Source organism: Pseudophryne corroboree, chromosome 9, assembly GCF_028390025.1.
Source record: "Pseudophryne corroboree isolate aPseCor3 chromosome 9, aPseCor3.hap2, whole genome shotgun sequence".
In the NCBI taxonomy this organism is placed as follows: Eukaryota; Metazoa; Chordata; class Amphibia; order Anura; family Myobatrachidae; genus Pseudophryne; species Pseudophryne corroboree.
In genome coordinates, this window is record NC_086452.1 from 382,281,413 (window position 1) to 382,303,482 (window position 22,070).

At 45.7% G+C, this 22,070-nt stretch overlaps 1 protein-coding gene across 1 annotated transcript in view; it reads left to right on the forward strand.

Annotated features, from left to right (window-relative positions):
* Positions 1-1,514: 1,514 nt before the first annotated feature.
* Positions 1,515-22,070, forward strand: part of NINJ1 (ninjurin 1) — a 126,386-nt gene continuing 105,830 nt past the window's right edge. Inside the window, exon 1 of the mRNA XM_063940796.1 lies at positions 1,515-1,790. Within this exon, the coding sequence (XP_063796866.1) occupies positions 1,719-1,790 (72 nt within the window). The 5' untranslated portion in view covers positions 1,515-1,718. The remainder of the gene's footprint in view (positions 1,791-22,070) is intronic.

The following is a 22,070-nucleotide window of genomic DNA, read 5'->3' on the forward strand; positions in this document are numbered from 1 at the left end:
ATATATATATATATATATATATTAAACTCATAAACTGGTGGTGATTATTAAACTGGTGGTCAGGTCACTGGTCACACTATCAGCAACTTGCAAGTAGTACTCCTGAGTCCTAAGCAGACAATCACAATATATATTATACTGGTGGTCAGTGTGGTCACAAACAATGGCAGTGTGGCACTCTGGCAGCAAAAGTGTGCACTGTACGTTATATGTACTCCTGAGTCCTGAGTCCTGCTCTCAGACTCTAACTGCTCCCCACTGTCAGTGTCTCCCCCACAAGTCAGATAATACAGTCACACTATCTCTATCACTTCAGCAAGTACTAGTAGTAGTAGTACTCCTCCTAATGCTCCCCAAAATTACTACTGTGTCTCTCTCTGTCTCACTCTCTTCTCGAATCTCTATAAACGGAGAGGACGCCAGCCACGTCCTCTCCCTATGAATCTCAATGCACGTGTGAAAATGGCGGCGACGCGCGGCTCCTTATATAGAATCCGAGTCTCGCGATAGAATCCGAGCCTCGCGAGAATCCGACAGCGTGATGATGACGTTCGGGCGCGCTCGGGTTAACCGAGCAAGACGGGAAGATCCGAGTCGCTCGGACCCGTGTAAAAAAAACTGAAGTTCGGGCGGGTTCGGATTCCGAGGAACCGAACCCGCTCATCTCTAGTCCAAATCCAAAACACGGCCGCGGAACTGAATCCAAAACCAAAACACCAAACCCGAAAAATTTCCGGTGCACATCTCTAGTCTACACATGAAAAGGTCGACATGACTTTTTTAACTTTTTTTGGTGTCGTTTTTTGCGTAAAGTGACTGGGAACCCCAATTAGTGCACCGCGTCCGCTCGCATGGCTCGCTTCGCTCGCCATGCTTCGGGCATGGTGCCTTCGCTCCGCTACTGCTTCGCTCGGCACAGATTACCGTTCCAATCGTAGTCCACGTGGATCGTAAAGTATGGAAAAGTTCCCCAAAAGAAAAAATAGTTAAAAAACTCATGTCGACCTTTTCATGTGTCGGCCTTCCATGTGTCAACCATTTTCATGTGTCGACCATGTGTCCATGTCGACCATGTCAATGTCGACCAATAGTGGTCAACCTAATGACTGTCGACCATAACATGGTCGACCATGTGAACGGATACCTTCTGTGATACATCCTGCATTATTAGACTGTTAGTACATAGTAGGAATATATACATGGAGATTGGAGAACCTGCTGTTGAATAAGAAGTGAATAAGAAACAAACTTCAGCCTCGTCTGTTTCTGCATAATTTTCCGAAAAATGGACTAGAGAAATAGGCCCCGCCCCAATGACATCTTTAATATATAAGATGATGCGATGGCCATTCTTATAACATCGATATTTCCATCAAAACTGGGCATTATCACCACGCTGTTGCTACATTAGAGCTAGTGAAATAACACAGGCTATTACCACACACTAGAAAAGTGAAGTGTGGGTAACCAAACAACAAGTGCACTGGGATGCTGACAGTCCCTCCGGCTGCTGCATTTAATAACAGAGCACTTTCACTTCCAGTATCCGCCGCCCGGGGGAGGAGGCTGTGACTTCCCTCCCTGCACCTATCGCCAGCAGCAGCAGCACTGTGCCAGGCACTGACATCCTGCACAACAGCGCCGGCCGGTCCAGCCAGGGTGCCCGAATCCTACTCCGGACCCTGCTGCATGCTGTACCGCTGCTGCTGCCCGGGAGTATGGGGACTCGCCCAGATGACATGGAGCTGAACGGGCGGCTGGATGAGACAGCCCACCTACAGGATGGGGAGGTAAATGGGAATGGGCGCTGGGTGGAGGGCCGCACAGGGTGAGCGGTGGGTGACACCGAGGGGCTCTCACAGCAGCAGGGAGCGGCGGCTGGGTGTGAGCAGGAGGCGCCGGCAAATCCTATGCTAGTGTCCCTGCGTGATAAGGATTCTTAGGACTGGCCACGTCGCAGCTGTCCCGGGTGACATCCACTGTGATTCCTCTGGCCAAAGTGTTTCTGTGCTCCTAATTATAATTATAATCCGCCTGACCGCACCAATGGGTATCTAAGCTGTCCAGCTCTGTATAATACAGTCAGAGTTTATACAGTGTGCACTGTAATGATTGATTCAACCTTCTGCTATAGGTAATGTATAGAAATATATATTGTATTATAAATGATATGAGTTTAATACGCTGTGCAGTAAAAAGGCATCCAAATTCCAAATGAAGTTCAAGTACACAAGTATGTTTGTTTTGTGCTTTCATAATTTTGCCCCTTTGTGAGACCAGGGAAATTCCAGGTGGTCTGAGACCATTATTGCTTTGCAGCTCACAGGAACTGTGGGTAGTGCTGACTGGGCTGTGTGAACTTTCTCACAGTGTTATCAGTTGAGTTTTGAGCACAGAAGTGAATGTCATGGCCATGCTTTCATCCTGGGGGCACAAAATGGGATGTAGTTAATATACCGGCCGTCGGAATACCGTTGGCTCCCTGGTATTCCCACACGGGTTGTGGCGGGTCCACACCACCACCCGAAGAAGAATAGAACCCGTGGCGAGTGCACATCGGGCCCGAAGAATGGCGAGCCCGTGAGGGGACTCGCTGCGCTCACTGCTGGTGGGATGACGCTGTTGGATTCCTGACAGCCGGCATCCCGTCTGCCGGCATATCATACTGAACCGGACAAAATGTGTGCTTGTTCTAATCCTGTTACTGACAGGAATGGAAAATATTGCCGACAACAAAAAGTAAATATATTCTAATACTTGTATCCCATCCATAATCGTGTATAGATACCATTCCTCACATTCTTTCGTGAAGTGTTTATGATTGTGGGGTCTATTTATCAAACTTTGGCCCAGATTTATCAAGCCTTGGAAAGGGATAAATTGCACGATGATAAAGTACCAACCAATCAGCTACTAAAGGTGGGTACACACGGAGAGATCCGTGCTTAAATTCTAAAGCAATTAGGCACGGATCTCTTTGTGTGTATGCCCATAGCGATAGCGATGCGCGGCCCCGCTCGTAGCTGACTCTAGATTTGGCATGTACGATCTGGTAGATCGCTCATTTCACTGTTGTGTGAAGTGAGCGCCCGCCCCCTTCCCCCTCGCTCAGCACACATCGCGTTGTGTGTTGAGCGGTCTGTGCTAGATCGCTGAGCACACACCTCCCCCGTGTGTACGGGGCATAACTGTCATTTTTCAAACTTAGGGGTCTATTTACTAAGCCTTGAGCGGAGATAAAGTACCAGCCAATCAGCTCCTAACTGCCATGCCACAGGCTAGGCTTGAAAAATGACAGTTAGGAGTTGGTTGGCTGGGACTTTATCTCCATCTGAGGCTTAGTAAATAAACCCTATAGCCTGTAACATGGCAGGAGCTGGTTGTTTGGTACTTTACCACCGTGAAATTTATCACTCTCCAAGGCTTGATAAATTCTGGGAATTTTTCCCCATAAAATAATATAGACACTAAACAGTTTATTTTATGTCGAATTCCAATTAATTTACCGGTATGCTTGTGGGTTGTGCGGGAAAACAGGGAGAACATACAAATTCCAAACAGATAGGGCCTTGAGGGAAATAGAAAACAAAGACTTTAGTGTGAGCGCTGATGTGCACTCCCGCATCTCATTTATCTGTTTTACCGGCCGAGCGGACCACTTTCCACAGTCTCCTACTGTGGAAAGTGGGTCACCCCCGTGAAAATCGATGGGCCAGGTGAAAAATCGCTCAGTGTGCGATTTTCCGGCCATCGATTTTCAAATCATCTCTCTGCAAAAACGTCCAGTGTGCATGCACCTTAAAGGTCCATACACACTGGGTGTTTTTGGCCAGTGTGTATGCACAGCGATGATGTGAACATCGCTGGGCCGAAAATCGCACAGTGCATTCACCCGGCCCAGCGATTTTCATGGTTGTGAACCACTTTCCATATTAGTAGACTGTTGAAAGTGGTTCACTCGGCTGTTAAAACAGCCTAACGGACAGCAGCGGTCAGCGATGATGCGGGAGCACGCATCAGCGCTCATAGCCCGGCCATACACACTGGCCGAGTTTCAGCTCAAAGTAGTTCTAAAGGCCAAAATTGAGCTACTTTGAGCTCAAAATCAGTTAGTGTGTATGTGCCTTAAAGGCCCATACACACTGGGCAATTTTGAGCTGAAAGCAGCTCACTTTTGGTGTGTTGAGCTGCTTTCAGCTCAAAACCGCCCAGTGTGTATGCCTCGGCAATGAGCAGTGATCGCTTATGCACGCCCCCGCTTCATCACCAGTGTCCACCGTTTATCTGCTGGCATTACAAGCAGATGAACGTCAGGGTCAGGGTGGCCGGCTTTCCATAGCGTCCTGCTATGGAAAGCTGTTCTTCCCCACTGACATCGCTGGGCAGGGGGGAAAAGCGATCAGTGTGTATGCACCTTAAGATTGAAAGATAAACTGTCTTTAGCCTCTGGTTTTTAGCAAACTGAAACACGTTCTCTTGCAATATCTATGTATTTTGTAGCTGCCATTCTTGCTTCTGTTTTAATAGGATGCCCAGGCTCTGCTGATGAAAAGCAACCAGCGCAGCATAATGCTATAGCCACCACACTTTGCTAAATGTATAGTGTTTTTAAAGTGTGGGCAGTGTTAGATTTGGGCCACACATACTGCTTTTAACGTTTGGCAAAAGCTGTATCTTTGGATCATCGGATCACAAAACCTTTTTCCACATCACAGCTTAGTCAATCTCACTGCTTCTTGGCAAACACCTGGCATATTTTTAAATCATTAATTTTATTATTATTTCTCTAACGTCCTAGTGGATGCTGGGGACTCCGTAAGGACCATGGGGAATAGACGGGCTCCGCAGGAGACTGGGCACTCTAAGAAAGAATTATTACTACTGGTGTGCACTGGCTCCTCCCTCTATGCCCCTCCTCCAGACCTCAGTTAGAATCTGTGCCCGGAAGGAGCTGGGTGCATTTTAGTGAGCTCTCCTGAGCTTGCTAATAAGAAAGTATTTTAGTTAGGTTTTTTATTTTCAGAGAGCTTCTGCTGGCAACAGACTCTCTGCTACGTGGGACTGAGGGGAGAGAAGCAAACCTACTAACTGCGGCTAGGTTGCGCTTCTTAGGCTACTGGACACCATTAGCTCCAGAGGGTTCGAACACAGGAACTTAACCTTGGTCGTCCGTTCCCAGAGCCGCGCCGCCGTCCCCCTCGCAGAGCCAGAAGACAGAAGCCGGCGGATAAAGCAAGAAGACGTCAAAATCGGCGGCAGAAGACTCCTGTCTTCACATGAGGTAGCGCACAGCACTGCAGCTGTGCGCCATTGCGCCCACACTAACCCACACACTCCGGTCACTGTAGGGTGCAGGGCGCAGGGGGGGGCGCCCTGGGCAGCAATTGAGTACCTCCTGGCAAAAGCAGCATATATACAGCTGGGCACTGTATATATGCATGAGCCCCCACCATTTTTTACACCAAATCGCGGGACAGAAGCCCGCCGCTGAGGGGGCGGGGCTTCTTCCTCAGCACTCACAATCGCCATTTTCTCTCCACAGCTCCGCTGAGAAGAAGCTTCCCAGGCTCTCCCCTGCAGACTCACGGTAGAAAGAGGGTAAAAAGAGAGGGGGGGCACATAAATTTAGCGCAATAATCATATATACAGCAGCTACTGGGTAAACACTAAGTTACTGTGTGATTCCTGGGTCATATAGCGCTGGGGTGTGTGCTGGAATACTCTCTCTCTGTCTCTCCAAAAGGCCTTGTGGGGGTCCTGTCCTCATATAGAGCATTCCCTGTGTGTGTGGTGTCGGTACGCTTGTGTCGACATGTTTGACGAGGAGGGCTATGTGGAGGCAGAGCAGGTGCAGATGAATGAGGTGTCCCCGCCGACGGCGCCGACACCTGATTGGATGGATATGTGGAAGGTGTTAAATGATAATGTAAACTCCTTGCATAAAAGGTTGGATAAAGCTAAAGCCTTGGGACAGTCGGGGTCTCAACCCATGCCTGATCCTACAGCGCAGAGGCCGTCAGGGTCTCAGAAGCGCCCACTATCCCATATCGTTGACACAGATATCGACACGGATTCTGACTCCAGTGTCGATGGCGATGATGCAAAATTGCAGCCTAAAATGGCTAAAGCCATCCGCTACATGATTGTAGCTATGAAGGATGTATTGCACATATCAGAGGTAAACCCTGTCCCTGACAAGAGGGTTTATATGTTTGGGGAGAAAAAGCAAGAGGTGACTTTTCCCCCTTCACATAACTTAAATGAGTTATGTGAAAAAGCTTGGGATTCTCCTGATAGGAAAGTGCTGATTTCCAAAAGGTTACTTATGGCGTACCCCTTTCCGCCAACGGACAGGATGCGTTGGGAATCCTCCCCTAGGGTAGACAAAGCTCTGACACGCTTATCTAAGAAGGTGGCCCTGCCGTCACAGGATACAGCCTCCCTAAAGGATCCTGCGGATAGGAAGCAGGAAGGTATCATGAAGTCTGTTTATACACATTCCGGTACCATACTGCGGCCGGCAATTGCGTCGGCCTGGATGTGTAGTGCTGTAGCAGCATGGACAGATACACTGTCTGAGGAACTGGAAACCTTGGACAAGGATACTATTTTACTGACCCTGGGGCATATAAAAGACGCTGTCCTATATATGAGGGATGCCCAGAGGGACATTTGCCTACTGGGCTCTAGAATAAATGCAATGTCGATTTCTGCCAGAAGGGTCCTGTGGACTCGGCAATGGACAGGCGATGCCGACTCTAAAAAGCACATGGAGGTTTTACCTTATAAGGGTGAGGAATTGTTTGGGGACGATCTCTCCGACCTAGTTTTCACAGCTACAGCTGGGAAGTCAAATTTTTTGCCGTATATTCCCTCACAGCCTAAGAAAGCACCGTATTACCAAATGCAGTTCTTTCGATCACAAAAAGGCAAGAAAGTCAGAGGTGCGTCCTTTCTTGCCAGGGGCAGGGGTAGAGGAAAGAAGTTGCACCATACAGCTAGTTCCCAGGAACAGAAGTCCTCCCCGGCTTCCACTAAATCCACTGCATGACGCTGGGGCTCCACAGGTGGAGCCGGGAGCGGTGGGGGCGCGTCTCCGAAAATTCAACCACCAGTGGGTTCGCTCACAGGTGGATCCCTGGGCTATACAGATTGTGTCTCAGGGATACAAGCTGGAATTCGAAGTGATGCCCCCTCACCGTTACCTAAATTCAGCCCTGCCTGCTTCCCCCATAGAAAGTGAAGTAGTGTTAGCGGCAATTCACAAATTATATCTCCAGCAGGTGGTGGTACAGGTTCCCCTCCCTCAACAGGGAAGGGGTTACTATTCCACAATGTTTGTGGTTCCGAAACCGGACGGTTCGGTCAGACCCATATTGAATTTAAAATCCTTGAACATTTACCTGAAAAGGTTCAAGTTCAAGATGGAATCGCTCAGAGCGATCATTGCAAGCCTGGAAGAGGGGGATTTTATGGTGTCTCTGGACATAAAGGATGCTTACCTGCATGTCCCCATTTATCCACCTCATGAGGAGTACCTCAGATTTGTGGTACAGGACTGTCATTACCAATTCCAGACGTTGCCGTTTGGTCTCTCCACGGTACCGAGAACATTTACCAAGGTAATGGCGGAAATGATGGTGCTCCTTCGAAAGCAGGGTGTCACAGTTATCCCATACTTGGACGATCTCCTCATAAAGGCGAGGTCCAGAGAGCAGTTGCTCTCAGGAAGTGTTGCAACAGCACGGCTGGATTTTGAATATTCCAAAGTCGCAGCTGATCCCTACGACTCGTCTGCCCTTCCTGGGCATGATTCTGGACACGGACCAGAAAAAGGTGTTTCTCACGGCGGAGAAGTCTCAGGAGCTCGTGACTCTGGTCAGAGAACTCTTAAAACCAAAACAGGTGTCGGTGCATCACTGCACGCGAGTCCTGGGAAAGATGGTGGCGTAATACGAAGCCATTCCCTTCGGCAGGTTCCATGCGAGGACCTTTCAGTGGGATCTGTTGGATAAGTGGTCCAGGTCGCATCTTCAGATGCATCGGCTGATCACCCTATCCCCCAGGGCCAGGGTGTCTCTACTGTGGTGGCTGCAGAGTGCTCACCTTCTCGAGGGCCGCAGGTTCGGCATACAGGACTGGGTCCTGGTGACCACGGATGCAAGCCTCCGAGAATGGGGAGCAGTCACTCAGGGAAGAAACTTCCAAGGGCTGTGGTCAAGTCAGGAGGCTTGTCTGCACATCAATATCCTGGAACTAAGGGCCATATACAACGCCCTGAGTCAAGCGGAGCCTCTGCTTCGCAACCAACCGGTGCTGATTCAGTCAGACAACATCACCGCAGTGGCTCATTAAACCGCCAGGGCTGCACAAGAAGCAGGGTAGCGATGGCGGAAGCCATCAGGATTCTTCGTTGGGCGGAGAATCGCGTGCAAGCACTGTCAGCAGTGTTCATTCTGGGAGTGGACAACTGGGAAGCAGACTTCCTCAGCAGGCACGACCTCCACCCGGGAGAGTGGGGACTTCATCAAGAAGTCTTCACACAGATTACAAATCGATGGGAACTGCCACAGGTGGACATGATGGCATCCCGCCTCAACAAAAAGCTACAAAGGTATTGCGCCAGGTCAAGAGACCCTCAGGCGATAGCTGTGGACGCACTAGTAACACCGTGGGTGTTCCAGTCGGTCTATGTGTTTCCTCCTCTTTCTCTCATACCCAAGGTGCTGAGAATCGTAAGAAAAAGAGGAGTGAGAACAATACTCATTGTTCCGGATTGGCCAAGAAGGACTTGGTACCCGGAATTGCAAGAAATGCTCACAGAGGACCCATGGCCTCTGCCTCTCAGACAGGACCTGTTACAGCAGGGGCCCTGTCTGTTCCAAGACTTACCGCGGCTGCGTTTGACGGCATGGCGGTTGAACGCCGGATCCTAGCGGAGAAAGGCATTCCGGATGAAGTTATTCCTACGCTGATAAAGGCTAGGAAGGACGTGACAGCAAAACATTATCACCGTATATGGCGAAAATATGTTGCTTGGTGTGAGGCCAGGAATACAGAGGAATTCCAGCTGGGCCGGTTCCTGCACTTCCTACAGTCAGGAGTGACTGTGGGCTTACAATTAGGGTCCATAAAGGTCCAGATTTCGGCCCTATCCATTTTCTTTCAAAAGGAACTGGCTTCGCTTACTGAAGTACAGACGTTTGTAAAGGGAGTGCTGCATATTCAGCCCCCTTTTGTGCCACCAGTGGCACCTTGGGATCTTAACGTGGTGTTGAGTTTCCTGAAATCTCACTGGTTTGAGCCACTTAAGACCGTGGAGCTAAAGTATCTCACGTGGAAAGTGGTCATGCTATTGGTCTTAGCTTCGGCTAGGCGTGTGTCAGAATTGGCGGCTTTGTCATGTAAAAGCCCCTATCTGGTTTTCCATATGGACAGGGCAGAATTACGGACTCGTCCGCAATTTCTGCCGAAGGTGGTGTCATCTTTTCATTTGAACCAACCTATTGTGGTGCCTGCGGCTACTCGTAACTTGGAGGACTCCAAGTTGCTTGATGTAGTCAGGGCTTTGAAGATTTATGTAGCCAGGACGGCTGGAGTCAGGAAAACTGACTCGCTGTTTATCCTGTATTCATCCAACAAGCTGGGTGCTCCTGCTTCAAAGCAGACTATTGCTCGCTGGATCTGTAACACGATTCAGCAGGCTCATTCTGCGGCTGGTTTGCTGCCTCCAAAATCAGTGAAAGCCCATTCCACAAGGAAAGTGGGCTCTTCTTGGGCGGCTGCCCGAGGGGTCTCGGCATTACAACTTTGCCGAGCAGCTACTTGGTCGGGTTCAAACACCTTTGCAAAGTTCTATAAGTTTGATACCCTGGCTGAGGAGGACCTTGTGTTTGCCTATTCGGTGCTGCAGAGTCATCCGCACTCTCCCGCCCGTTTGGGAGCTTTGGTATAATCCCCATGGTCCTTACGGAGTCCCCAGCATCCACTAGGACGTTAGAGAAAATAAGATTTTACTCACCGGTAAATCTATTTCTCGTAGTCCGTAGTGGATGCTGGGCGCCCATCCCAAGTGCGGACTTTCTGCAATACGTGTATATAGTTATTGCTTAATAAAAGGGTTATGTTATGTTGGCATCTGTTGTTTGATGCTCTGTTGTTGTTCATACTGTTAACTGGGTATGTTATCACGAGTTATACGGTGTGATTGGTGTGGCTGGTATGAGTCTTACCCTGGATTCCAAAATCCTTTCCTTGTAATGTCAGCTCTTCCGGGCACAGTTTCCTTAACTGAGGTCTGGAGGAGGGGCATAGAGGGAGGAGCCAGTGCACACCAGTAGTACTAATTCTTTCTCAGAGTGCCCAGTCTCCTGCGGAGCCCGTCTATTCCCCATGGTCCTTACGGAGTCCCCAGCATCCACTACGGACTACGAGAAATAGATTTACCGGTGAGTAAAATCTTATTTTTTTTCACCCACCCATGCATTCTAATGCTGGGTACACACTGGACGATATAGCGATATAACATTTGAGCATCGGCGGGTGTATACACAAGATATGTCTGTGAACGACATTGGGGGTAATTCAGATCTGCTAAAAATCAGTTTGTGCAGTCTCTGCGCAGCCTAGGACTTACTCCTCCAGTGTGATTGAATCCTGCTGATCGGGTCCGGGGTTGCGTACGCCTGTGCGAATAGATCCTTCGCACCATCCCATCGCTGACCGGCGATGCTCGTTGTAGCTGTCCGACGCGCCTGTGCATTGCGGTGCATGCGCAGTTTGGACCTGATCACCCGCTGTGCGAAAACGCAAAGCAGTGATCAGATCTGAATGACCCCCATAGTTCACAGAGATATCACTTTGGCTCTGCAGTACAGCCAAAGCTTGATATATCTGCAGATATATTGGCTCATCTAGCCACATGTGCAGGTGACCCGCCGACTTTGCACTTGCTGCAGGGACAGTCGGTGACTGACATCTCAACAGGGTGGGCATTTGTGATATTAGCTCAGACACACTGGGGGTCATTCTTATCCGTTCGCTCGCTGCGTTTTAACGCAGCAGAGCGAACGGGTCCCTGCTGCGCATGTGCCGGCGCATGCCAGATGACCGAAGGCCGTAGCAGGGATGCGATCGCCTCTGCCTGATTGACAGGCAGAGGCGATCGATGGGCGGGAGGGGGCGGAATGGCGGCGTTTGGCCGCCGTTTTGTGGGTTTGGTTCGGCCAACGCAAGTGTGGCCGGACTGAACGGGGGACGGGCCGCAGCGGCTGCGGGCCGGGGAGCGATGAGTAGTTCCCGGCCAGCACGCTAAAGCTGCGCTGGCCGGGAGCTACTCTTGAAGTGCAAAGGCATCGCCGCTGTGCGATGCCTTTGCACTTCTGCCAGGGAAGCCGGACTGACATGCAGGGCGGGCGAGCCCTGTGCTGGGCGTCCCCCCGCATGTCAGGTAAGAAGATCGTATCTTTTACGTAGGAGTATAATTTCTTTAACATATACTTTTATACTAGACATCAGCACAAAGTGCGAGGTTGAATGAGAAAAATTCTTTAGAAGTGCTATAGGGAAGAAAAAAAAACAGGATAACGCTAGTCTCTCTCTGTCCCGTCCTCAATTAGAAATACATACTGCAATCTGTATTACAGGTTGTATCGTCCGTACACCTGATAAACTGAACAAGATGATACTAATTTAACCATTGCAATTTGTGTATATATATATATAGGCTGTAGTTGGGATTCAGTGAGGTTGCACTTGTTCCTGTGAAAAAGGAATAGTATCGTTCAGGATTTGAAATTTTCCTAAGTCCTCTGTTTGGTGACATGTATAAACAGAGGTAGACTATAAGGTTCCACCACTCTTGATTGATAATAGGGAACGTAACATCATCTAATTTCAACCAAATTTATATATATTTTTTTGAAGTCTATCTAGATATTATATTTATCGAATTGAATATGTGATTGGATGTAATCATTGGATATTCTAAACCTTTCTAATCAATGGTAATCACTCCTACTATAAGAACTGATTCCAAACCCCTGATGAAGTCCTAACGGACGAAACGCGTTGGGTTTTGCAACATCTGGTTAATAAAGTCCTTATCACAAGCATCTGGTTGGAGATGCATCCATTTCAAGTTCTGACTGTGATCACCTGACTGTAAAATCCTCACATCCAACTGTAATTTATGTATAAGATTGTAATATTGTTTTATTTGAATTTTTAGAAGGTTGTGTCAATAACGAACGCTTAGGATAAATATCGTTTGTTTCTGTACAATAAAAACTTTTAATTATTGTTATACAAAAGGCATATTGGCTCCCACGAGAATCCTTTTCTATATATATATATATATATATATATATATATATATATACATATACACACACATACACACATATATATATATATATATATATATATATATATATATATATAATAACATATCCTTCCCCACCTGAGCCACAGGTGGGGAAGGATATGTTATTGTATCATCATCAGGAGGGCACACAGGCATTAATTATTCTTTAACATTGAGTGCCGGATGAGTTTACCAGTGTGTGTGTGTGTGTGTGTGTGTATATATATATATATATATATATATATATATATATATATATATATATATACACAGGTTGAGTCTCCCTTATCCAAAATGCTTGGGACCAGAGGTATTTTGGATATGGGATTTTTCCGTATTTTGGAATAATTGCATACCATAATGAGATATCATGGTGATGGGATCCAAGTCTAAGCACAGAATGCATTTATGTTTCATACACACCTTATACACACAGCCTGAAGGTCATTTTAGCCAATATTTTTTATAACTTTGTGCATTAAACAAAGTGTGTGTATATTCACACTGGCCCTCATTCCGAGTTGATCGGTCGCAAGGCGAATTTAGCAGAGTTACACACGCTAAGCCGCCGCCTACTGGGAGTGTATCTTAGCATCTTAAAATTGCGACCGATGTATTCGCAATATTGCGATCACAAACTACTTAGCAGTTTTAGAGTAGCTTCTGACTTACTCTGCCTGTGCGATCAGTTCAGTGCTTTTCGTTCCTGGTTTGACGTCACAAACACACCCAGCGTTCGCCCAACCACTCCCCCGTTTCTCCGGCCACTCCTGCGTTTTTTCCGGAAACGGTAGCGTTTTCAGCCACACGCCCATAAAACGCCGTGTTTCCGCCCAGTAACACCCATTTCCTGTCAATCACATTACGATCGCCGGAGCGATGAAAAAGCCGTGAGTAAAAATACTTTCTTCATAGCAAAGATACTTGGCGCAGTCGCAGTGCGAATATTGCGCATGCGCACTAAGCGGAATTTCACTGCGATGCGATGAAAAATACCGAGCGAACGACTCGGAATGAGGGCCACAATTCATTTATATTTCATATACACCTTTTACACACAGCCTGAAGGTCATTTAATACAATGGGGGTCATTCCGAGTTGTTCGCTCGCAAGCGGATTTTAGCAGATTTGCTCATGCTAAGCCACCGCCTACTGGGAGTGAATCTTAGCATCTTAAAATTGCGAACGAAGTATTCACAATATTGCGATTACACACCTCGTAGCAGTTTCTGAGTAGCTCCAGACTTACTCGGCATCTGCGATCATTTCAGTGCTTGTCGTTCCTGGTTTGACGTCACAAACACACCCAGCGTTCGCCCAGACACTCCCCCGTTTCTCCGGCCACTCCTGCGTTTTTTCCGGAAACGGTAGCGTTTTTTCCCACACGCCCATAAAACGGCCTGTTTCCGCCCAGTAACACCCATTTCCTGTCAATCACATTACGATCGCCAGAACGATGAAAATGCCGTGAGTAAAATTCCTAAGTGCATAGCAAATTTACTTGGCGCAGTCGCAGTGCGGACATTGCGCATGCGCATTAAGCGGAAAATCGCTGCGATGCGAAGATTTTTACCGAGCGAACAACTCGGAATGACCCCCAATATTTTTTTTTTTTAAACAACAATTTCTTTATTATTGTTAAGAAAATTGGCATGTCAACGTAAACATTTACAGAGGGTACACCAATGAGGGTATTACAATTAAATAGGTATATCAGTATAAAAATTCTGTCAGAGAAGAAATGTAGTTCCCACCTAAGGGAGTCAAAGGTAAAAGAAAATTAGATAAAGTAATTAAACATATCCATCAATATGTGACATTATCCCTTCTGTGTGAAGGGGATATTTGCCCAGAATGAGCTAATCATCCGTAGGAGGGTAGTGAGTATGCAACAGTTTTGGAAATATATACCTTTATGAATAACCCTATCTGACTGAGCTTGGTTGGAGAAGCCCACATCACTGTTCCCATTGCAGACAAAACATAGATAAAAATAAAAATAAAATAAAATAAAGTAAGATAAGGCAAGATAAAATTAAAAGCTACTGAAAGATAAAATAATATCAGCGTGAAACTACAAACCAGGGTATGGGGAAGGGTTTGAAGGGGGATAGGGGAGGTAGATATTCGTGATATCAGATAATTACCGTTTAGAAAGCTCTCTATTGGACCTGAACTTAGACCAAAACCAAACGCAATATTCTATTGAGCAGCACCCGTCAGGGGACTAATGAACTAGGTCATGTAACGGTGCCTAAGTAAGGTTACGTAAGAGTTGCCAATCCGTGTTCTCAAAAATTGCCATAATGGTATTTTGAGTGGAGCGATCTAAGGAAGAAATAAAAGGTTCCCATTTCGAATGAAATTTCTCTACATTTTTGTTTAAATCTGGAAAGGTATCTCTCCTGTCAAAATACATTAATTGAAGCAATTTTTGTCTAACTTCCAATATAGTGGGAGTAGTCTTGAATATCCAATGAACTAAAATAATTTTCTTGGCAACTGTAACTATAATCGATAGTAAAGGCAAAATGGATGATTTATGAGTACCCAGGATCCAATCACTAAAATCAGCTAGAAGACAAGCAGAAGGATTCGGAAGGAGGTGGAGATTGAACAAAGAGTTTATGTAATTAAGTATTTTGCACCAAAAGCGTTTAATCTTCCCACAGCTCCACATACAGTGGAAAAAATCTGCCTTAGAGGCATGGCATTTCAGACAGGAGCCATCCATTTCAGGGAACATGCGGGCCCTCTGAAACGGGGATACATATGCTCTGTGTAAGGTTTTTAGATGTACCTCCTGTAAATATGAGGATTTCAAATGCTTCAGTGTTATTTCAAAATGACTAATAACATCAGCGGAGGTGTGTATTGTTCCTATATCAGATTGCCATGCTTTCAAAAGTTTAGACCATGCCAGTGATGTAGTGGAAGGGGAAAGAAGAGAATAAAGCATTTTAGTATGATATGGCATAGATTTTAAAGCCCTAAATAAACTGTTTAGAGGGTCCGTGGAAAGGATAAAGCGCGTGGAGGGAGTCAGGGATAGTGCATAATGTCTGGATTGCAAGTACATAAAGAAGGTCCGGTCAGATAGTTGATATGTAAGTTTTAGTTCTGAATAGGGGAGCAGAAGGCCTCCTGGGTCAAAGATTTGCGATGCTAAAAATAGACCTTTCTGTTTCCAATTCAGATAATCAGCATTTGTCAGTGAGGGAGGAAATGAGGGGTTTCCCCACAGGGGGACGTAAGGAGATGAAAGGTGATTTCTGAGTAATTTTTTGTTAATGGACTTCCATGCCAGATAAACATCATGAAATAATATGTTTTGTAGGATAGTGGGTGGGATGTCCCCTTGTTTAGAGTGAAGCAAGGCACTAGGAGCAAATGGAGAGAAGATGGCACAATCTAATGCTAAGTCAGTGTAAGTGGAAGAGTTCAATAACCAGTCATTATTAACCCTGAATTGTACAGAAAGAAAATATCTATGGAGATTGGGAGCATTCATTCCACCTTTGGATCGAGGGGATTGAAGTTTATCCAGAGCAATTCTAGAGCGCTGTTGCTTCCATAAGAAGCGAGAGGTGAGACTATCAAATTTGGAAAAGTCTGATTTGGAGAGTCCAATAGGAAGCATTTGCAGGGCATAGAAAATCTTCGGAAAGATAATACTCTTAACAATTGCTAGACGGCCCAGGAGGGAAAGGGGTAGGTTCATCCAGGCCTCATATAGAGTCGAGATTTTTGTAAGGATTGGGGAAAAATTTAATTTATATAATGAAGAGAGGTCAGAGGGAATATGAACACCCAGATATTTAATACTGTCAACTTTAGCGAAGTGGGATTGTGTTGAGGAGGAAGGAGGGTTTGACGATCGGGGATTAGATAAAGTAAGTAGTTCAGACTTGGCAACATTAATCCTGAAGCCCGCCACATTCCCAAAAGAATGTATCAGAGACATTACATTGGGGATCGTGATATCAGGTCGGGATAAAAATAGTAACATATCATCGGCAAAAAGAGCCGTCTTCAAAACAACGTCACCAACTCGAACACCCTCAATAAATGGAGAATTGCGGATAGAGACCACAAGGGGTTCAATTGCCAATGCAAACAGCAAAGGGGAGAGTGGGCATCCCTGTCTTGTACCTTTATATATGGTGAACGGAGTAGAAGAGTAACCATTACATATAAGTTGGGATTTTGGGGAGGTGTATAAGGATTTTAGCAGTAAGATAAATGAAGAAGGATAACCAAATTTCTCTAAAGTCAAAAATAAATGGGGCCATGTTATGAGATCGAAGGCCTTTTCTGCATCTAAAGTTAAAACTACATTGTGAGAGGAATCTCGAGTATCAGAAACCTTCAGATGTTGGATAGTAGCCAATACCCGTCTAACATTCCGAACAGAGTGACGTCCACAAATGAAACCTGTTTGATCAGGGTGTATAACATGTGGTAGAGAGAACTTCAGTCTGTCTGCCAGAATTTTTGTTAAAATTTTATAATCTAAATTTAGGAGGGAAATGGGACGATATGATGCAGGGCTAGAGAGATCTTTACCTTGTTTTGGGAGGACTTTGATAATGGCTGAATTAAAATGAAGGGGAATCGTATTAGTAATTATTATATGATTATAGAAAGCTGTCAGATATGTGGTTATTCTTGGAGCCAGGTGTTTGTAGAATTCTCCTGATAATCCATCAGGACCAGGGGCTTTGGAGGGTTTTAACTTAAAAATCGCCTGTCGAACTTCTTCACATGTAATCGGGGACATCAAGGAGGGAAAATCATCCACCGAAAATTGTGGGAGTTCTGGAAATTCCCAAGCTGGAGGGGTGGTTTGAGAGGTGAAAGAGGAGGGGGATAAGGTCGAGTGGAGGGAATACAGTTTTTCATAATATACTTTCATAGTATCCGATATTTGTTGAGGATCAGTGGTAAGTGTTCCCTCAGCTGTCAGTAACGGGTGTACTGTCATAGGAGTAAAAGTGCCTTTTAAAAGATTCGTGAGCATTTTGCCCGTTTTATTGCCAAATTTGTGGAATTTATAGTCAATTTTAAATTTATATTTATCTCCTATAGATGATAGTAGTTCATTAAAGTGCAATTTTTGTGTGAGATAGGCGTGTTTATTAGCAGGGGACGGGGTCAGAGTATAGGACTGGTACGTATTTGTAAGGGCTTGTTGAGCAGATATATAAGACTGGGCATATTGTCTTTTAAGTGCTGAGGTGTAAGAGAGGATTTCCCCTCGTAAGACCGCCTTAGATGCTAGCCAAAAGAGGGACGGGTCAGATCCTGCATGAGACTCATTATTATGAGAGTAAGTATCCCAGGCAGCATCCAACATATCACCAAATTTAGAGGATGTCATCAAGTGAGATGGGAATCTCCATTGGGGGGGTGGTTTGTGGGCTGGTCGTATGCGTAAGGAGAACCAAGTCAAAGCATGATCTGAAATTGCTATTGATTCAATATCCGAATCCGTGATGTTTGGAAATAATTGGTGAGAGATAAAGGTATAATCAATGCGTGACAAAGTACCGTGTGCAGCGGAAAGGCAAGTATAATTTTTGTCCGTAGGATGTAGGGCTCTCCAAATATCAACTAAATTTAGGGATGAGCATAAGTGCGAGATACCTAGTTTGGGGAGGTGGAGGGGGGCCCCAGAGGAGTATGAGCGGTCCAAATGGGGGGAAGTAATCAGGTTTAAATCTCCGCACATTACCAGGTTGTTATGGGCATGAGAAATAAGTTTGGAAATCAACTGTTGGAAAAATGCTTTGTTATAAACGTTAGGTGCGTATACATTGCAAAAGGTGTATGGGATATTGTATAGAGTGAGTTCGACAAGTAGAAACCTACCAGCAGGATCTGCGTCAATTTTTGTTACCTCAACCGGTATATTACGTTTAGCAAGTATGACTACTCCACGTGCTTTAGAGGTAAATGGAGCGTCCGCTATCAAGGACCACTGAAGCATTTGAAGTTTAAGCGTTTCTACGTGGGTAAGGTGTGTTTCTTGCAGGAAGATAATTTCCATATTCTGTTTGTTCAAATAGTGTAGGATTTTACGTCTCTTCTGCGGAGAATTTATACCCCCGACATTAAGGGAGCCTATTGTGATTTCAGTCATTCAAAACATAAAACATGGTAATAATGAGCAATTGAGAGCAATCAATAAGCAAGAAAGTAGTACCTGTATATCTACATGGAGTGGGGAAAGGAGGAGGAGGGACATAGGTCAAACAAAGCAAAATAAAAGCAAACCAAAACAAACAATGATTGATGTCTGTATAACACAGACCGATATCCGGTAAACAACTTACGGATAACATTAAGCAATAATACTGTGGAAATTCGACATAATGCTCCTGCCGACAACACCACTACATAATATTTGTTATAAGAACAGAGACCAATGAGTAAAAGGCCGGAGCCATAGCATCAGGGTCATATAAGAGCAGTTATTATAGGCTTATGTATATAAACATATCCTTACAATCACCTATAAAAAAGGTAGGATGTAGGTAGATTATAATATCAGAAAGGCATTCAAAAGCTCTTCCAAAATTAGTCCTGTAACTCGAGGAGATGTGAGAAGAGAAATGTGTCATAAACATCTGCAGCTCGTTACATCGTAATGGAAAGTTTGACCTGCAGTGAGTCAAATAGTTAGGACACCTCAAATCGACCATCCATCATGACCTTTATCAGGAAAGGTAGGTTTATTTAGAAGATGTAAGGGGAGGAGTGTCTGAAATGTCTTCTTGAATTTCTGAGGCTTCATCATGAAGATAGGCCATGGCATCATCAGGAGAAGTGAAATCCATTGGTCTGTCTCCCCCATAAATTCTGAGCTTTGCCGGGTACAGTACAGAGAATTTGCGTTTTTCTTGAACTAATTTAGAGCACACTGGGTTAAAGGCTTTTCTAGCCCTGGTCAGTTCAGCAGAGAAATCCTGGAATATAAACAAACGAGAGTTTTCCCACATCACGGACCTCTGTTTACGGGAGGCTGTCCAGAAAGCCATCTTGTGCAGATAATTAAGGCAGCGAAATAGCGTGACCCGCGGACGGCTGTCGGGGGTGCGTGGGGGGGGGGCCCACTCTGTGTACCCTCTCAATTACGAGATCCTTGCAGGTGTCAGAGATATCTAAAAGGGACGGCAGGGTGGTCTATACAAATGTAGCTAGCTCAGCACCTTTAATAGACTCAGGCAGGCCCACTAATCTAATATTGTTCCGCCGCGAGCGATTTTCTGCGTCCTCTAGACGGTTCCATAATTGGTGATTCTCTTTTTGTAAGCGGAGAATGGAGCACTGAGCTGATGCCATATCATGGCTTAAAACGCCAATCTGATTATCATGTACAGACACCTTGTGAGTGAGGTGCTGCAGCTGCTGTGTAATGTCAGCTACCGCTTTAGACAGCAAGGGGCCCATGGCGTTTGTAATTGCAGTGACCAGATCAGAATGTGTGATAGGGGCGTCTGATGGGCGACTGACCTGATGAGGGTCCTTCTGAAATAATTCAGTGGCCGTCTTCTTAGCCGCGGGAGACGCCGGCGGGGTGCTGTTACTCGGCGCCATGTTGGGATTGGCGCGCTTCTTCTCCTGTCTGGGCGGCTGCGGGAGACCAGAGGACTTCGGCGCGGCTCCGGGAGCTAAATATTTCTCCATTATATAGTGCCTGGTGGTGACACAGTGTGGAGGTCTCTGTTTGGAAGCCGTGAAAACGGCTTTTAAAAGCTATGTGGTGTCCCGCTGCACGGAGCGATGCTGAGAGCGCTCCTCACAGCATCAAGCCGGAACCGGAAGTCTGACCCCCAATATTTTTAATAACTTTGTGTATTAAACAAAGTTTGTGTACATTGAGCCATCAAAACACAAAGGTTTCACTATCTCACTCTCACTCAAAAAAGTCCGTATTTCGGAATATTCCGTATTTCGGAATATTTGGATATGGGATACTCAACCTGTATTAGTGTTCACTCTAGGATTTTTTAGGGCAGGGTGCAGGTCATTGAGGAGGGCACATTTTTATTTTGAAGGGCACATTTTTAAGGTGACGCTTTGCGCACAAAGCATAGCGCAAATGTTTATAGTTTTTGTACATATATTTTCCCCTTAGTATATCATATACCCATACATACATACATATAGGACACCCATGTAACACCCAACATCTGTACTGAGAAACATACTGTGAAAGATTGGCTGTAGCATATACATAAGTAGGTAATAATAAATGTCTCCTCCAGTGCTGAAGTGGTTATAATTCGTATGCGTTATAAAACAGAAAAGTTAAGCAGAGGGTACAAATACATAGGTAAAAAAAAAAAAGTCTGTTCTACTAGGGAAATACTGTAAGCAGTACATGCTCACTGCTTACCCTGTTCTTTCCCTCTTCATCAGAGCGCTGTGTTATACAGGCAGCCACAGCAGTGCTGTAATTTACAGTCCCTCATCTGCCATCCAGTTCGCTAGGGATAGAAATTGTACTCCAATTTCAGAGATGAGCAAGGAGTAGACAATAACATTGTAACATGCACTCTGACTGTTGCATTCTGTATACAAGTGGGTGATTTATGGTCCTACAGGGTACACTGAAAAAGGGCAGGGTGCTTTTTCACATTTCAAAAATGGGCAGGGTGCAGCACCCTGCTGAAACAGCCTAGAAGGAACACTATATATAAATATAGTGTGTGTGTGTGTGTGTGTGTGTGTGTGTGTGTGTGTGTGTGTGTGTGTGTGTGTGTGTGTGTGTGTGTGTGTAAAAACAACTGTGAAATACATAAATGCTGTCAGGTTGCATGGATATATCAAATAAACCACAATAAGTATACAGTAGGTTGATAACTGGATGAAAACAACATCGTTCCCTTACCACCCCTCCCCATCCTTCTTATCAAAATCTTTCTCTCATGGATCTGGTGAGAAAGTCAATACCCTCATCCGTTCCTGCACCTCCTCTCTTGACCCTATCCCTTCCCGCCTCCTCTGCTACCTCTCTCTTTCTACCTGTTAAACCATCTTGCCCACCTCTTCAATCTCTCCCTCTCATCAGGCACTGTCCCCTCTGCCTTCAAGCATGCACTCCTCTCCCTTATTCTTAAAAAAACCTACCCTTGATCCTCACACTCTATCCATCTATCGACCCATCTCTCTCCTCCCTTTTGCCTTCATACTTCTTGAATGTATTGTCTACAATCTCCTTACTGCTTTTCTTTCCTCCTACTCACTGCTTGACCCATTCCAGTCTGGTTTCCATCCTCACCACTCCACGAAACTGCCCTCGTTAAAGTCTGCAATGACCTCCTTCTGCTAAATCCAAAGGCCACTACTCTCTGCATATTCTCCTTGACCTCTCTGCTGCTTTTAACACGGTGGCCTACCCTCTCCTTCTGCAAATCATTCACTCCTTTGGTCTACGTGATACTTGGTCTCCTGGCTGTCCTCCTTCCTCTCTGACTGTTTGTCTCTATCTCCTGTGGGGGAAGGGGTGGGGGGTGGGGGGGGGGTGGAGGTAACTCCACTAACAGAACCTTGTCCCCCAAGGTTCTGTTATTGGTCCTCTCCTTTTCTCTCTCTATATGTCCTCATTAGCTCTTTTGACTTACAGTATCATCTTTATGCTGATGATACTCAAATCTACCTTTCCTCCCCTGACCTCTCCCCCCGCTCTACTCACTCGTGT